This window comes from Lactuca virosa, chromosome 8, assembly GCF_052849685.1.
Source record: "Lactuca virosa cultivar CGN04683 chromosome 8, Lactuca_virosa_CGN04683_v6, whole genome shotgun sequence".
Lineage (NCBI taxonomy): Eukaryota > Viridiplantae > Streptophyta > Magnoliopsida > Asterales > Asteraceae > Lactuca > Lactuca virosa.
Window position 1 is genome coordinate 180,371,273 of NC_136433.1, and position 16,598 is coordinate 180,387,870.

Genomic DNA, 16,598 nt, shown 5'->3' on the forward strand with positions numbered 1-16,598 from the left:
TTGGTGGTTATTTTGATCAGTGGTGCTTGTTGACGATGTTAGGGTTTTTAGAACCATCTTTTTGGGGGTTTTTGGTAGCACAATAACCTCATTTGTAGTCCAAGTACATTGTTATGTGGAAGTACATTGTTATATGAAAGTACTTTGTTAACCATTGTTCTACATATGATATTATTCTAATATTTAGTAATGTAGACGAAGTACCCTTTGTTATGTTAACTGTGTATATTAATTTTTTCATGTGGAAGTACATTGTTATGTGGAAGTACATTGTTATATGAAAGTACTTTTTTATGTATAATTACCTTGGAAGTACAATCATAAAAAAAACATTCATGTTACAATCACAAACTAACACAATAACCTCAGTTGTAGTCGAAGTACATTGTTATGTGGAAGTACATTGTTATATGAATTACCTTGGAAGTACAATCATAAACAAACATTCATGTTACAATCACAAACTAACATTCATGTTATGTTTTAAACCAAAACACAAACATTCATGTTACAAACGAAAAACAAACATCCATGCATTCATTAATGTCATAAGTTGGTGTTTTAAAGACACGTTAGCAATCTTAACAAGACCATAACAAACATGAAATAAAGACATCTAACCGTAACTAACATACTCCATAAACAAAACACCTTTAATCCAAATCCATTGGTTTGGTTGAAGTATCACCTTCACCGTTTTTGCCTTCAACCTTTTTTGTCAACTTTTTCTTTATTATCCTCTCGGAATTTTTTCTTAACTTCACTGTACCTTCTTTTGTACCATTTTTCTTATTCACAACACTTGTTGACCCATATTCACATTGTCCCGTTTTGAAACCAATTCCACTTCCACCTTCACCTTCACCCTTTCCCTTATTTACACCATTTCCCCTTTGCACTTGACCCTTCCCTTTCTTCAATGCACTAGCTTCACCCTTCACTTTCTTTAATGCACTAGTTTCACCTTTACCTTCAGCCTTCCTCTTTATGACCTTACTTTTTTGGGTCTTTGACACTGCATCACAGGTTGACTTATTGTGGCTTGCCTTTTTACAAACACCACAGACAATCTTTTTTCCTGACTTGGATACTCTGTGTGATCCACTATCCTCAGTACTGCCCCTCTTTCTCTTAATACTGGGTCTCCCTGGCATCTTCCTTTTCAATGGTGGCAAAGGTGGTATGTAGTCTGTTGGGGGCCACATGTCACTTCCATTCATGCTTCCTATTGAGTATGTCACACCCCTAAACCGGAACGGCGGAAACGTTCGGGGGTGGAGGACGTCATGTATGGTATCACAACAATTACATCATAGTAATCAAAGTAAACACAAGCATTACATTGAATAAGTAAAGTATTTACATCTGTTCGATACATAGTTTGTATACAGCAAAAATATATAACCAAAAGTATAAAAGACGAGACACTATAAGCTCCGTCTTCTTAAAAGCCTGCGGAAGTACCTGTCTACTAATTTCCTGAGAATACAAGCGGTTTTGAAAGAGTATCAACATTAAAGCTGGTGAGTTCATAAGTATGTTTTTGTAATGAAAACCTGTCTGTGAATCTATAAAATGTTTACATGTTCTCAAGAAAATCCAATATTTTCTTTAGTATTAAAAAGTAGTCTTAAACCCTAAGATTGAAGTGTATGTTCGTTACTATGTACTATAGTTGTATATGAAAGCGTTAGTTTATATGCCTGGATACTATCAGTAGAATTGTATAGTATTGTTTTGTAGGAAAACTATGGTGTGAAATCCCTGGCTATCACCAGTAATGTATAGTATGTTCTTGTATAAAAACCCTGGAATCCCCCGGTATGTATAGTAGTTCTAAAACTCATTGAACTTGATACCATTCATACATTAATCGTATTATTGATTACCAAATTTATGAGTTGTTATAACAATACTTGACCATTGAATTGCTTGAACAACGTTCTTCAGGCGTCGGAATCGAAATGACTTTGTCACCCAGGCCTGCCGGCCTAACTGTAGCTAACAGTTGCGGTGCAGGATTGTCAGTCTTGTATAGATCTATACACAAACTCACGTTCTACCTCCAGGAGACTCTGGTTATAATCTCAGGACTTTTGTTAGTACTTAGGTAAGTACGTGAAGATGCTCACTCATAAAAAGCTATACTAAAGATTAAGTGTAGAATAAAATGAATCATTTGAATTTAAATGACTGTTTGTATGACCCCTAAACTATATCCTATATAGTTTATATGTTTGTTCGCATTGAATCTATGTTTCGTGCATTGAATAGGTAATTGTTCCATAAACTGTACCTATTATAGTTTATACGTTTGTTAATGTATTCAATTCGTGTATTATTCTGAAAACTTTGCAATTATGGTTGTATGTTGAAAACTTCCATTATGCTCAACATTTTACAAAAGGGATAAAATATCTAAGTATTTTATAAAATGTAATAATCTTTTGATTGTATCAATTGCATAAGTTTTAATCCTGTTTAAATCTTTAATATATAATCACAAAATTTCTTTGTGTCTTGCTTGTATTCTCCCTGAATACGTTAAAAACAGAAAAAGTGTAGGGGTATGAACTCACAGTTGGTTGCGTGTATGTGCCGAGCAACGAGACTGGAATGAGGACCCTCGAGTTGTTGTACGTGAAATTAACGGAATCCTAATAATAATTAAACACATATTTTCATTTAAATTAGTGAACTCATTATTTAAAGTGTTAGAAAACACTAGCTTTTGGTTTAGGAATGTTACCGAGACTTGTATTTGTGGAAAACGAGAGTTTGCAGCCAAGATTCACGATTCAGGGTTGTTTGCGGCCGTGAATGGTTTTCGGTCGTGAACTGATTGCGGTCGTGAATGGTTTTCGGCCGTGAACGGTTTTCGGCCTTTGAATGGTTTTCGGCCTTTGAAGATTTGAATATGTTCTTGGTGTTCTTGGTGAAAAACTTGAAGATTTGAAGGTTGGATCTTGAAGGCTTGAATGTTCTTGGGAGAAATTTGAGAGGATTTGAGTGAAAATGATGAAAAATGAGAAATCTCTCCGGGAAAATATATATTGGTTGAGTTTACGGCCGTAAACAGGTTTGCGACCGTAAACACTGGGCTGAACGATATTGCTGATTTTTCGAAGGAAACTGGATTTTTCGAGTGTTCTTTGTTCCTAAAACTTATATAAACTTTATTTATATATATTAGATTATTTCCTAACCCACAAAATCTTAGTGGAATAAACAAAATTTGACATTTTATTTAACGGAAATTGACTTTTGTTGACTAGAAAGTATCGGGTTGTCACATCATCCCCCCGTTAAAGGGAATTTCGTCCCGAAATTCTATAATGAATACAAAAATGGACTAGGGAAAGAGATGTGGATACTTCTGTTACATCTGATCTTCTTGCTCCCAATTAAATTCAGGTCCCCACTTGGCATTCCAGCGAACCTTCACTATTGGGATGCAACTTTGTTTCGTTCGTTTGACTTCCCTATCCATGATTTCGACTGGCTCTTCTACGAAGTTATGACTCTCATTTATCTCGATTTCATCGAGTGGAATCACGAGAGTCTCGTCGAATAGACACTTTTTAAGATTTGACACATGGAAGACGGGGTGAATGTTGCTAAGTTCTTGTGGTAATCGGAGTTTGTAAGCTACGGGACCGATCCTAGCAAGGATCTCGAATGGTTTGTTGTATCTTGGATTCAGCTTTCCACGCTTTCTGAAGCGTATCATGCCCTTCCAGGGTGAGACCTTCAATAGAACGCGGTCACCAACCTGGAATTCCAAGGGTTTTCGTCTTTTGTCGGCATAACTCTTTTGTCTATCTCTTGAGGCTTTTAGTCGTTCTCGTATTTGTACGATCTTTTTGTGGTTTCTCAGATGATTTCTGGGCCAGTGAGAGTGCTATCATGAATTTGACCTCTAGCTAGCTGCGTGTTACTCACCTCAGCCTAGCACAAATGGGATCTACACTTGCGGCCATAGATGGCTTCGAATGGAGCAGCCTTAATGCTAGTGTGATAGATGTTTTTGTAGGAAAACTCTACCAAGGGCAAATGGGTTTCCCATGAATTGCCAAAGTCGATAACACACGAACCTTGGTGTCCAGATCCGGTCCATGAAATAACGAACCCCGTCACCCTTGATTTCGAAGTTCTTGTCCATTCCTCTCAGGGCTTCATCTGCCACATTATCTGGCTTCAATACTTCTAGCTGAGTCTCTTTGATATGTGTGGCCAGATGTGAATGGATTGTCATGGTTAGTGCTTTCACTCCGCGAACAGCGTACTCTTTCCGGCTGAGGGCATCAGCTACCACATTGGCTTTACTCGGATGATTGAGAATTTCACACTCGTAATCATTGGGTAGCTCTACCCTTCGCCGTTACCTCATATTAAGCTCCTTTTGGTCAAAGATATGTTGTAGGCTTTTGTGGTCAGTGAAGATAGTGCACTTGGTACCATAATGGTAATGTCTCCAGACTTTCAGCGCAAAGACCACTGCTCCCAACTCAAGATCGTGAGTAGTATAATTGACAATAACCTTTCCTCGATGCATAAGCACACAGCCTAGCCCCTGATTGGATGCATCACAGTAAACTACGAAGTCTTCTGTCCCTTCAGGAAGAGACAAGATAGGTGCGTTGCACAGGGCTTGCTTTAGAGTCTGGAACGGAGTATCTTGTTTTTTTCCCCAACTAAAGGTTACACCTTTCTGGGGCAGGGCGGTAAGAGGCTTAGCAATCCTAGATAAGTTTTGGATGAATCTGCGATAGTAGCCAGCAAGACCCAAGAATTGACGGATTTCTGTGGGCGTCTTTGGTGCTGACCAATTCTTGATTGCCTTTATTTTGGAAGGGTCCACATGTATGCCTTCTTCGCTATCCATGTGACGCAATAAAGTTACCTTCCTAATCCAAAACTCGCACTTAGAGAATTTCGCGTAAAGCTTTTCTGCTCTCAGTGTTTCTAGAACTTGTCTTAAGTGATGGTTGTGTTCTTCCTTGTTTCGTGAATAGATAAGTATTTCGTCTATGAATACTATCACGAACTTGTCTAGGAATGGACGGCACACCCTATTTATCAGGTCCATGAATACGGCGGGTGTGTTGGTTAGACCAAAGGGCATCACTACAAACTCGTAGTGACCATACCGAGTTCGGAAAGCTGTTTTCGGAACATCACTCTCCAGGACTCGTAGCTGATGGTACCCCAATCACAGGTCTATCTTTGAAAAATATCTCGCTCCCTGAAGTTGATCAAAAAGGTCGTCGATTATGCGAAGAGGGTAGCGGTTCTTGATAGTGAGTTTGTTGAGCTCACGATAATCTATGCACATCCGGAAAGATCCATCCTCTTTTTTAACGAATAAGATCGGTGCTCCCCAGGGTGAGAAGCTCGGTCTAATGAATCCCTTGCTGAGCAGTTCATTAAGTTGACTGGATAATTCCTGTATTTCCTCTGGAGCTACACGGTAAGGTGATTTGACTACGGGGGTAGCTCCGGGAATTAAGTCGATTCGGAATTTGACTTGGCACTCGAGAGGAACTCCGGGAAGATCCTCGGGGAAGATGTCGGGAAAGTTACAGACTTCGGGGATGCTCTCGAGGTCTTTGACTTCTTTTTTTTCGTTGATGACATGGGCTAAGAATGGCATGGCACTCTTTTCGTAGGTATTTTTGAGCTTTGATGCACGAAATGATACAAAGGTTCATGTTGAGTTTATCGTCATAGATAATGAGGGCTTCGCCAGATGGCAGATTGAGGCGAATGGCTTTTTCATGACAGAGAATATCAACACGATTGGGGCTCAACCAATCCATGCCGATGATGACATCAAAGCTTTTTATGGAAATCGGCATAAGGTCGATTGGAAAGGAATAATCGTTCAGAGTGAGGGTGCATCCTACGAATACGTCGTTAGTACTCTCTTTCTTTCCGTTATCCATTTCGACGGTGAATGTTTCGGTTAAAGGTTGGGATTTGTGTTTGAGTAAGTGTTTGAATGAATGACTGACAAAACTTCTCTCCGCACCACTATCAAAGAGAATACATGCATAAGAGTTGTCGAGGAGGAACGTACCTGTAACTACGGTGGGATCAGTAACGGCCTCCTCCTGGCCCATTGCTAGCACCTTCCCTGTGTTGCCAGCAGTTGTTGCTTTGGGGAAATTCCTCTTGAAGTGCCTGGTTTCTCCACAACCATAGCAGGCTTGGCCTACTCAAGCTCCAGAGACCTGATTGGTTGGTTGGACTTGTGTAAACACAATATTCTTTTGTTAGACTTGTATCCCCCCTCCCCCTAAAACAGGAAAAAATAGTAAAAATGCAGGGGTATGAACTCACCTTTTGTGAGATTCTGGTTGTTGGTACGGTGTAGTAGGGTTAATTCCACAAGTTAGAACCCGCGATAAAAACCGAATCCTAATTTATATTAATATAAAATTAAGTATAAATTAGATAGTCTAGAAATGTTTAAAGTGTTAAATTACACTTAATTATTGTAAAAAGACTTACAATAATCTTTAGAATAGTGTTTTTTTGTGTTCTTCGTGAAATCTAATGTATTTTGGTGTTTTCGGCCCAAAATAAGAAGATTGGAAGGTGTTTTTGAAATGAACTTCATAATTTAGAATTACTTTCTAACGGCCAAGATTGGTTCCTTGGTTCCATAATTTAGAATGATTCCTTGTTGAACTTTTGCATATATATATATATATATATATATATATATATATATATATATATATATATATATATATATATATATATATATATATATATATATATATATGTGTGTGTGTGTGTGTGTGTGTGTGTGTCATTTTGAATATTTGGACAATTACTTCTAGGGCATTTTTAGTGGCAAATTTTTTATAAATATTTTGTTATTATTTCAAAAAAAAAAAAAAAAAAAACTTTATATGAATAGAGATAAGAGTTTTTTTTATTATTAAATAAACTCCAACCATTTACTAAACTTCAACATTTTAATCATTTTATAGATGTTTTCTATTATAGACCTTACAATTAATAATAACTTACACTCTACTTTTATTTAAATAATTAAATTTTATTATTTTGTGATAATTTAGTCTATTTAACTGAATACATTTTATTAAAATTTTAGCATTAAAAAATTATTTTTAAACTTTTAAATACACTATTATCAAATATTAAAAATATTATTATCACATTATATTCTAAGATTTTTATTTGAATAAATACTAATGTCAACTAATATAATCTTTGAAAATGTGACACGTTATGTGATATAGGAATTTTTACAATATTTAAGTTAAGTAAGGAAATTGTTATCTTTCTGTCATGTGACCATTGTGTCCAACCTAACGGGTTGTTGTGTACTTAATTTACATGGTGGTTGCTTAAAAAACAACATTTTTGTATAAATTATACCACCACGCCAAGTAACTTCCGCTTTATGCTTAGTTTTCTAGCTACTCCGTTTGGCTTTCAACAATATAAAGTATTTTCTTATGTGGTTATAAAGAATGTACAAAGCCACGATTCGAAGAATGATAAATCACACTTATAAGGATATAACTTCTAAATGATAAATCGTAGTTATATGAATATAGTTTCTAAAATGTTTGCCACTTCAGAATAACCAACAACTATCTCTTACAAATTTACAACACAAATCTTGAGACACATAGTTAAAGTTGGCCCCCGCCTTTATAATAAAAAAAATACATAATCAAATTTGGAATAAGTTTTATTTATTGGAAGGTTTTTTTCATGTGTTTAATACAAATAACAACGCCAAAGCTTTATTTATGTGATATACACATACAGTTTAGATATAGAACAATATTTGGCCGAGCTTAAAAACAGGGCCTAGCGGTATCATACATACACATGCATGAGAAATTTCTACGGTTTGAGAAACTTGTCAAACCAGTCACTCGCTTCTTTAAGCATTGATAACGTCACTTCATGTCCAATTCCTGGTTCGACTATCACCTAAATTTCATTCGTAATAAAACACATAATTACATCATATACAACACAATATTACATCATATAACATTATACTTTACTGTTGTTTACCAATATAGACAATCTACTCTATTTTTTTACCTATAATATCAACATACTAATATTCTTGGTTAGTAAAGTACGTTGTTATTCCGTGCAATTTGCCTATTTAGAAAAATCAAGAAACATTGGTCAAGACCAAAAGTCAAAAGTCAATACCTTGAAATGAGTCACAGATTGGGCGTCGAAAGTCTTTTGTGTTGTTGATATGGTAGCATCAAGACCTTCCACTGGGCAACGGGGATCGTCTTCACCTGATAGTTTTATCCATGTTATTATTTCATCAGAATATATATATATATATATATATATATATATATATATATATATATATATATATATTGGATCAAGAAGAGTGGGTAGATTGGTCATTTCACCGTTTATAATCAACAAAGGGCGTACTGCAATGACTGGGACCGAATGAAGTGAGTCAAACTCAGATGCTAAACCAGGAGCTATTCTGTTCCAAACCTGGTCATAAAAGTATCACAACATCGAAAGTTAGACGCCAATTGGATGCCACGTCTGCAACACATTTTATCAATCTTTATGAAACTTACCTTTTCTACAACCTCTTTGTCAATGGTATCCTTCCCTAAATCAATCCTTGCTTCTGAAGAAAAAGAATATAAAAGTAACATCACAAAAATCATGCAAAAAAAAATTACAATTTAGAAAGAGTGAATGTGCTAACTATAACTGTAAGATTTTAAAAACCATATATATATATATATATATATATATATATATATATATATATATATATATATATATATATATATGTGTGTGTGTGTGTGTATAAAGAGAATTTTAAACAATTTTTTTTTAAATATATTTGACGAAATAAAAGAGGGAAATTTTGAAAAATTTACAACTCAAAGTCGTTTTTTCTGCATTAAGTAAAACAAACACCCATATATAACTTAACTTACATGTTTTATTAAACACAGAAGTGATAACGTATTAAAAATATAGATTTTATATTTCTTTTTAAAGTAGTGTCTTAATTACCTTCAAACACAGACTTAATACTGTGCACACGAGCATGCCATTGATCATTATCTATGGCCCACCGAAAGCTCTACACATTCATATTAAGTGATTAGGTCGGATTAAGTGTTTAATTAAGCTCATTAAGTCAAAAAGAAACAATACCTGAACAGAAATTATGGGGACAACCACTGAGTAACGTGTATCAGCAAAAGCAGCAAACCATGCATGAATTCCTACATCACAAATTCACATATGAATAACTGAGTTGTGGAATTAAAGGCATGATAACTCATAATATATATATATATATATATATATATACACACACACACACACACTCTTGTTTTTGCTAGATGTTGTGTTTAATAAAATATTAAAATTCAACCTCCAAGTGACATCCCAAGGATTCCTATCTTGGAATGGTCTATATCTTCTCTTGCGGTTAGATAATCTGCCAATATTAAAAGGTCCCACACCTAAAACATGACAAATGTTAAACATTTGGGCATTAAAAGGTTATAATGTCATTTGAAAAATTCAAGAGTTAAGAAGTATAACCGTGTCATATACAAATGGCATTGTATCACCTTTTTTCCATGATGAAACCAGAGCCTGGATCCAGAATACATAACCAGAATATATAAACCAAAATATATAAAATTGAATATATATTTATGGTTTGAGATCATGAAAGATAATTAGTATATTCTCAATTGTACTCTCTAAAAACTACTCAACTATATATAGCAAGGAAAAATTGGTTTCCATATGAATCACATTGCTATAACTGGATAGATTTTTTTCAAAGTAGGATGCTATAATAAACAAATATATGAAAGTATGTTGCTTTTTCTTATTTTCTTGCATTTATCCCTATTCTTTTTGGCATAAAGAAAATAAAAATAAAGACAGGTTTCAATGCTCACATCTTGATAGGCGGTGGGGGTTTTGGCACGTTCTCCATGGTAACGAGAATCAATGGCAACTGCAATATACCCACGTGAAGCATAATCCTGAATTCAAAGGAAGAAATCATTAAATCAAAGTCTTTTGTTAAATGAAGAAATGACCAATCTACCCTTGTAATTTTATATTATACCTCAAGTAAAGGGCGTACCCACTCTTTGGATGCATCTGTGCTATGTAGAATAACAACAGCTGGTCTTTTCGAATGCGTGCTTTCTTTCATGCTCAAAATCAGCACAGGCACTCGCCCTTGCTCTCCTTCCTAATTTGAATAAAATAATAAGTTTCATCATGTTGACATTAGTAACAAAAGAATCACATGTTAGTTTCTTCATAAAGATGCTCATAGGAAATCATTATATATATATATATATATATATATATATATATATATATATATATATATATATATATAATGTTTCTTGTTGAGTTAATATAAAAAAGAATGACTTAACAGAGAAAGTCAAGAAAAGAAGGCTCCTCCAATATGTGTGTTTAATTTTAACTTAATGGAGAAAGATTGACTTTATAGAAAATGTCTAATTTAATTCCTAGCCTTTTACAAATTTCTTTTCGTTTATTTTTTTCCTTCAATCCTTCCATGCTATCATAGTTCCATGTATGTAATTATTTTTTCAGATATCTTTCAAATGTCATATATTCATATTAACTTTATCCGGTTAGCATTTAATTAGAAAAAAAAAAACAGGGTGAAAGTTACCTCGGTGATTAGGTAGAAGTTTTCTTCATTGAAGTTATGGATGCGTGCTTTCGGGAAGGATTTCATTGCCTGATAGTGTTCAATTAAGATAACTTCTAACAATGATTAACAGAAAAGTAAAATATATGCCAAGTAATATCCACCTCATAGTCACAAGGTGTTCCCTGATATAAGGGTTCCACCACGCATTTTGCAGGTAGTGTCTGAAATGGAACTGAAAAAAAAAAACCGTCAGAAATATATTATGAATCCACATTTTGACAAATAAAGAGATGAAGTTATATTTCAATCACATTATTGATAAACAAAAGTGATCACACTAGTTATTGATGAAAAAAGTTAAACTTAATTCCCCTCCTAACAAGACAATGAGAGATAGAGAACAAAGTTTGGTGTTGTTTCTTTGTTACCTAATGGGGTCTTAACTTAATCTGGTAAGCTAGTTATGTTTTTTTGAGTTGATGCAAGAGAAAAGCTTGATTGAAAAAGTTATGGAAATGAGGATTTTCCAATTAAGTCCTAACTTTTTACAAATATACACAGCTTAGTTTTTCCTTCTCAATTACTTTAGTTAGACAACAATTAATGGAAAACAAAGAAACAGAGTGTTACAATAGAAACTACATGTATTCAGTCAAGTTTTGCACTTTGACTTTGGACAATCAAATGAGTTATTTTATAATGAAAGCAACTGACCTTATACTACTCTTACAAGATTGAGGAAGTTGCCGATATTCATAAATAAAATCTAGATACATAAAACGCACACAATTTAGCTGTGATCTCCATAGCCACTATCTTAATTAGCTCAAAAGAAATTTACTGCTACTAGCAGTCTAGCAGCAATATCTGTCCCAGAACTACTCCTTTTTCTATATTGCTTAATTATTTTAGGCAAAGAACTCACACGGTTGTATGAGAGTAGAGGAGAGTATGATATGAGCCCAAGTATTCGCAACAAATAAACATAAAAATTGATCAAATCTATGAAAGCAGCTTGCCTACAGGAGAACGGCGACTACGGAGAACTTCAAGGAATTGTGAACGGAGGTTGGCTGCTGATTCGATAGGCTCCATCTTCTCGAAATTCCGACGAGGCAACTGTGACGTGAATACGTTAAGATGATATGGTGTGCTTATATTTATAGGTGATAGAGTGCGAATGGAGAGAACAATTTACTAAAATGCTCCTTGTCGTTTGCAAAAATTTTACATTTGGTTCCTATGTTTTCTTTTGCACTTGGACGGTCCTTAAGTTTTAATTTTATTGTGTTTTTCATCCCTCATAGCGCTAAAAAAAGACTATATTGTACTTTATATTTTTATTTTCATTTTTTATATTATTAGTTTATTATTAAGTATTATAAATTATTAAATCAACTTGAAATTGGACCCACCCAAAACCCTACATCCCTAATGCCCTTCTCTCTCATTTCAGTTCATCTGCGATGCAAACTACCGCCCGCCGCCGGAAAACACCAAACACTACCGGAAAAAACACAAGATGCACTAGGCAACGAAGGGAGAGATATTTTCAGGGGGGCGGTGTTTTCGGGCAGGTAAGAGACAACGATGGTGGTGGTGGTGATTGTTTATTATTTGTCTGATGAAGCTTCCGATGGGAGGGTTTCAAAAACAGTGGTGAATTATAATGAGAGAGAAGTACATGAGAAGTGTGGGGTGTAGGGTTTTGGATGGGTTCCATTTTAAGTTTATTTAATCATTTATATTCATTATTAATAAATAGATAATAAAAAAATAAAAAAGATAAACAAAAAGGACAATATGGTATTCTGATCTCTAAAATAAAACCAAAACCCATGGACCGTTCGAGTGCAAATGAAAACATAGGGACCAAACAAGAATACTTTGCAAACCACATGGACCATTTCAGTGATTTGTACTTTAGGATATGCATCGAATAAATTACTATTGTTTGTGTTTATTTAGGATATGCCTTATGTAAATTACGAAAATCGTTTGTTTCATTTTGGATATAGATCGAGTAAATTATGAAAATCGTTTGTTTCATTTAGGATATGCATCGAGTAAAGGGTAAATAACACGGATGGTCCCTGTGGTTTAGGGTAATCTGCGTGTTTTGTACCTAACAACCTTTTTTAACTTGGGCCATCCCTATTTTATATTTTGTTGCATGATGGTCCTTATCCATTCTAAAAAAGTTGATTTACCCATACTGATTTCTTTTATATTTTTTAAATTATCAATTAAATAAAAAATATTAATTAAATGTGAAAAAGGTATCAATTAAGTATTAAAATTTGATGGGTACCACCACCCCATTCCTACTCCACCCACCCACCCCACCCTCAACCCTCCACCTTCTTTTTCTCCGGTAAACAACCCACAACTTCGTCTTCTCCGGCGAACCATCCATAACTCTGTTTCATTTTTATACTCCTTCTCCGACCAAAATGACGCCTTCCCGCTTGCCCACCTCCTTGGTGTTTCTGGCAAGATCCATAACCAAGCTCATAACTACTGATCAATTTTATGAAAAAAACGCAAAACCAAAACCAATATTTGATGAAACTGAAATCTCAAAACAAGAAAATAAGATGAAATAGAAATCATAAAATAAGACATAGATTCTAAATTACAACCAAAACCAATATTTTCAAATATTACACTAAAATATTAAATTTTCAAATATTTAAGTTTTCAAATTTTAAAATATTTATACTAAAATATTCAACTTTTCAAAATTTAAAAATTTTAAATTTTCAAATACTTATATTTTTAGGATATATTAATTTTTTAAATAATTTTATTAATAATTTAGGGTCCCCGATTAATCTCCGACTAATCCCCGCCTAGTGCGATTAATCGTTTATCGTCAGTCGACCGCCCGGCTACCGTCGAACGATTTTCACAACCTTGCATTTAGGATATGCATCGAGTAAATTATGAAAACCGATTGTGTCATTTAGGATACTTGTTATGTTAATTACAAAAATTGTTTTTCATTTAGGATATGCATTATGTAAATTACGAAAATCGTTTGTTTCGTTTAGGATATGCATTATGTAAATTAAGAAAATTGTTTGTTTCATTTAGGGTATGCATAGAGTAAATTACGAAAACCTTTTGTTTCATTTAGGATATGCATTATGTACATTACAAAATCGTTTGATTCATTTAGTATATGCATTATGTAAATTACGAAAATCGTTGTTTCATTTAGGATATGCATCAAGTAAATTACAAAAACTGTTTGTTTCATTTCAGATATGCATTGAGTAAATTACGAAAATCATTTGTTTCATTTAGGATATGCATTATGTAAAATTATGAAAATCGCTTGTTTCATTTAAGATATGCATCGAGTAAATTACGAAAATTGTTTGTTTCATTTAGGATATTGTTAGATACCATTTTATGCATCTTATAGGGTAGTTTTCATTAGCATTTAGGATCATATTTTGTACATTTGCATGTCATTTATTTAAATAAAGTTCAGCTCATGTCTTTCGTTAGAATTCCCGTACTGCTCATGTTTTTATGTCAATTTCAGATAGTTTGAGTGGAGCAGTGCTTTGGAGCAGTGAGATGCGCGTTTGGAGCTTAAAATGGAGCTTGAAACTTATGGAGTATGTTGTGGAATGATTGGAAGATGCTTTGGTCAAGAAACATTCGATCGAATTGATCACACGAAGATAGAATATGCAATCTAAAGTTAAAGGATGTTGCTGGCAGCTTTGACCCCCTGTCAGTATTTTGACCATATCTCATGAACCATAACTCCGATTGAGGCGATTCAAAATGATCTGAAAAGTAGACGAAATTTCGGACGTCTTCGGCACAACATGCGATCGCAGGTTGCCTTTATGCGATCGCATGGGGCCTTTATGCGATCGCAGGTTAGGTCGCAACATGGATTCGAGGTTGTTTAGTGCCAAAAATTCATCCGGAAGTGAAAAATGAAAACCTGCGATCGCAGTTTGCGTACATGCGATCGCAGGTTGGCCAAAAAGTGCCAAAATGGTATCCTACTTCATTAAAAAAAGGCATGAGACGCGTTTTCTTCAAAGCCTGCGATCGCAGCTTTGATACATGCGATCGCATGCGCATCGTTTTTGCTCCTGGACGTATAGATAGACCCTAATAACCTTCCAGTAACCTAAGTTGGCGATCCTAGAGGTACCAGACGACGAAAATACGATTTTGGAGGCGTTTCTTCTTCGATTTCAACGATTTCTGAAGATCTGAAGACTATGGATCATCTCCTTCAAGTAGATTAGTAAGATTAGTTGTTTGATGTCTCTTTTCATCTGTTTTCATTAGATTTTGGCCATGTCTGGCTAAACCCTAGTTTTCAGTTCTGCATAAGACAAGTACTTTTCATGTGATTGATCTTAGATCTGATTTTCGTTTTGTGTTTCTATCTAGATTATTTAGTTTTGTTCTTAATGAATGTTTGATTTGAATTCTTGTTAGTCTGATCATCTAATTAGGGTTTTATCATTCCAGTTAATCAGTTATTAGAATCTGTAATTGTTCATGTCAACTGGTAAAAGTAACAAGTATCAGATTGGTTCCGTGTTGGGATTTAACTCTGGTATAAACTAAAAAATCATATATTTACGCTTCCGAGCTTGTGAGAAGTATTGGGTATTAATGGGAATTTTACAAAGAACTTAATGCAATTTTTCTGATTTAATTAAGAGCTTGTTTAATTGAACAGTAAAAAGTTAGGGTTAATTGAAGAGCTTGTTTTGGTTAACTAAATAAGGTAAAAGAGAAATTACTAGAGCTTGTTAGTTTTTCTCAGTACCAGCTTAGATAGAACGCACCGCAAATAATCAGATCTGGGTTAGTTGCATGATTAGGAAAGTCGCAGCAGAGCTGAAATCGTTTTTAATATTGATTTTCGTTTAATTTTAATATCACTGCATTTTTAGTTTTTAGTTTTTAATTAAAAACCCCCATTTTATATTATGTTTCTTGACTAGATGTGCCTAATGCAAAAATTAGGCTGTGTCCCTGAGGATTCGACCCTGCTTCCCTGTGCTATCTTTTTAGTGCAACCAGCAGTGATAATTTACTTGTTTAATACGCGCGCGACAGCGTGTTAACAGATATGCATTATGTTAATTATGAAAATTGTTTGTTTCATTCAGGATATGTGTCGAGTAAATTACGAAAATTGTTTGTTTCATTTAGGATATTTTGTTTTGTCGTGTTTTTCTTTTCTTTCTTTTTTTTTTAACTGTATTAAAGTTAATATTTTTACTTTTTTTTGTATAGAAATTGAAATTGTAACTAAACCTGCATTTGATGATACTACACCTTGAGATCCTAATTTCTCAGGGGATGAAGGTGGGGCAATATATGTCAAATTGGGTTAATGTTATCTTAATGTAAGTGCTTCACATTTTTCAGCCCTAATTTCATGCATTAATGTTTGTGCGGATGAAAGTCACTCCTATAAGAAAACAAACAACATAGGTTTTATCTTTTCAACTTCCATATACTAGTATGATTTTGCTTTACTCATAAACCATATGCATCTGGCACCCATTCTTTATTTTTATTTTTGTGTAAATATACATAATCATATGAAATCTTTTCTTCTTTGTCCTCCTAATTTGAATGCAATTTCTATCAGAATTTAAAGAAGTCTATTTTCTTAATTTGTTGCAAACTTAGCAGAGTGCATAAAAAACCTAGAGCAATTATTAGATATATTCATGGAATTTGGGAGGCTCGACACTTTAAGGGAATACAAGTGTTAAAGTGGTAGTCGATTGACTTGTTGACTTATTTCTTGTGTATTTTACATTCCATTACGATATAGTCTGCTACAATTTCCATGTTTTTTCCCAGATACATGATGATTAGT

General features: G+C 34.3%; 1 protein-coding gene across 1 annotated transcript; it reads right to left on the reverse strand.

Moving 5' to 3' along the window:
- Positions 1 to 7,711: 7,711 nt before the first annotated feature.
- Positions 7,712 to 11,887, reverse strand: LOC145129098 (uncharacterized). The gene is made up of 13 exons (XM_079063849.1): positions 11,737 to 11,887; positions 10,879 to 10,949; positions 10,736 to 10,804; positions 10,148 to 10,276; positions 9,975 to 10,061; positions 9,607 to 9,660; positions 9,434 to 9,524; positions 9,211 to 9,281; positions 9,067 to 9,136; positions 8,616 to 8,668; positions 8,433 to 8,526; positions 8,215 to 8,309; positions 7,712 to 7,980 (listed from the first exon to the last, which is right to left on the reverse strand). The coding sequence occupies exons 1-13, from the start codon at positions 11,810 to 11,812 to the stop codon at positions 7,891 to 7,893; spliced, it is 1,050 nt and encodes a 349-aa protein (XP_078919975.1). The 5' UTR covers positions 11,813 to 11,887; the 3' UTR covers positions 7,712 to 7,890.
- Between the last annotated feature and the right edge of the window lie 4,711 nt (positions 11,888 to 16,598).

Bases quoted from the DNA above. Each gene is read 5' to 3' on its own strand.
- LOC145129098 (XM_079063849.1), bottom strand. From the start codon at position 11,812: ATGGAGCCTATCGAATCAGCAGCCAACCTCCGTTCACAATTCCTTGAA. The intron at 9,282-9,433 runs GTTGAATTTTAA...TTTGTGATGTAG, and splicing joins CCTTGGGATGTCACTTGGAG to GAATTCATGCATGGTTTGCT. The intron at 8,310-8,432 runs GTGAAATGACCA...TAAAACTATCAG, and splicing joins CCCTTTGTTGATTATAAACG to GTGAAGACGATCCCCGTTGC.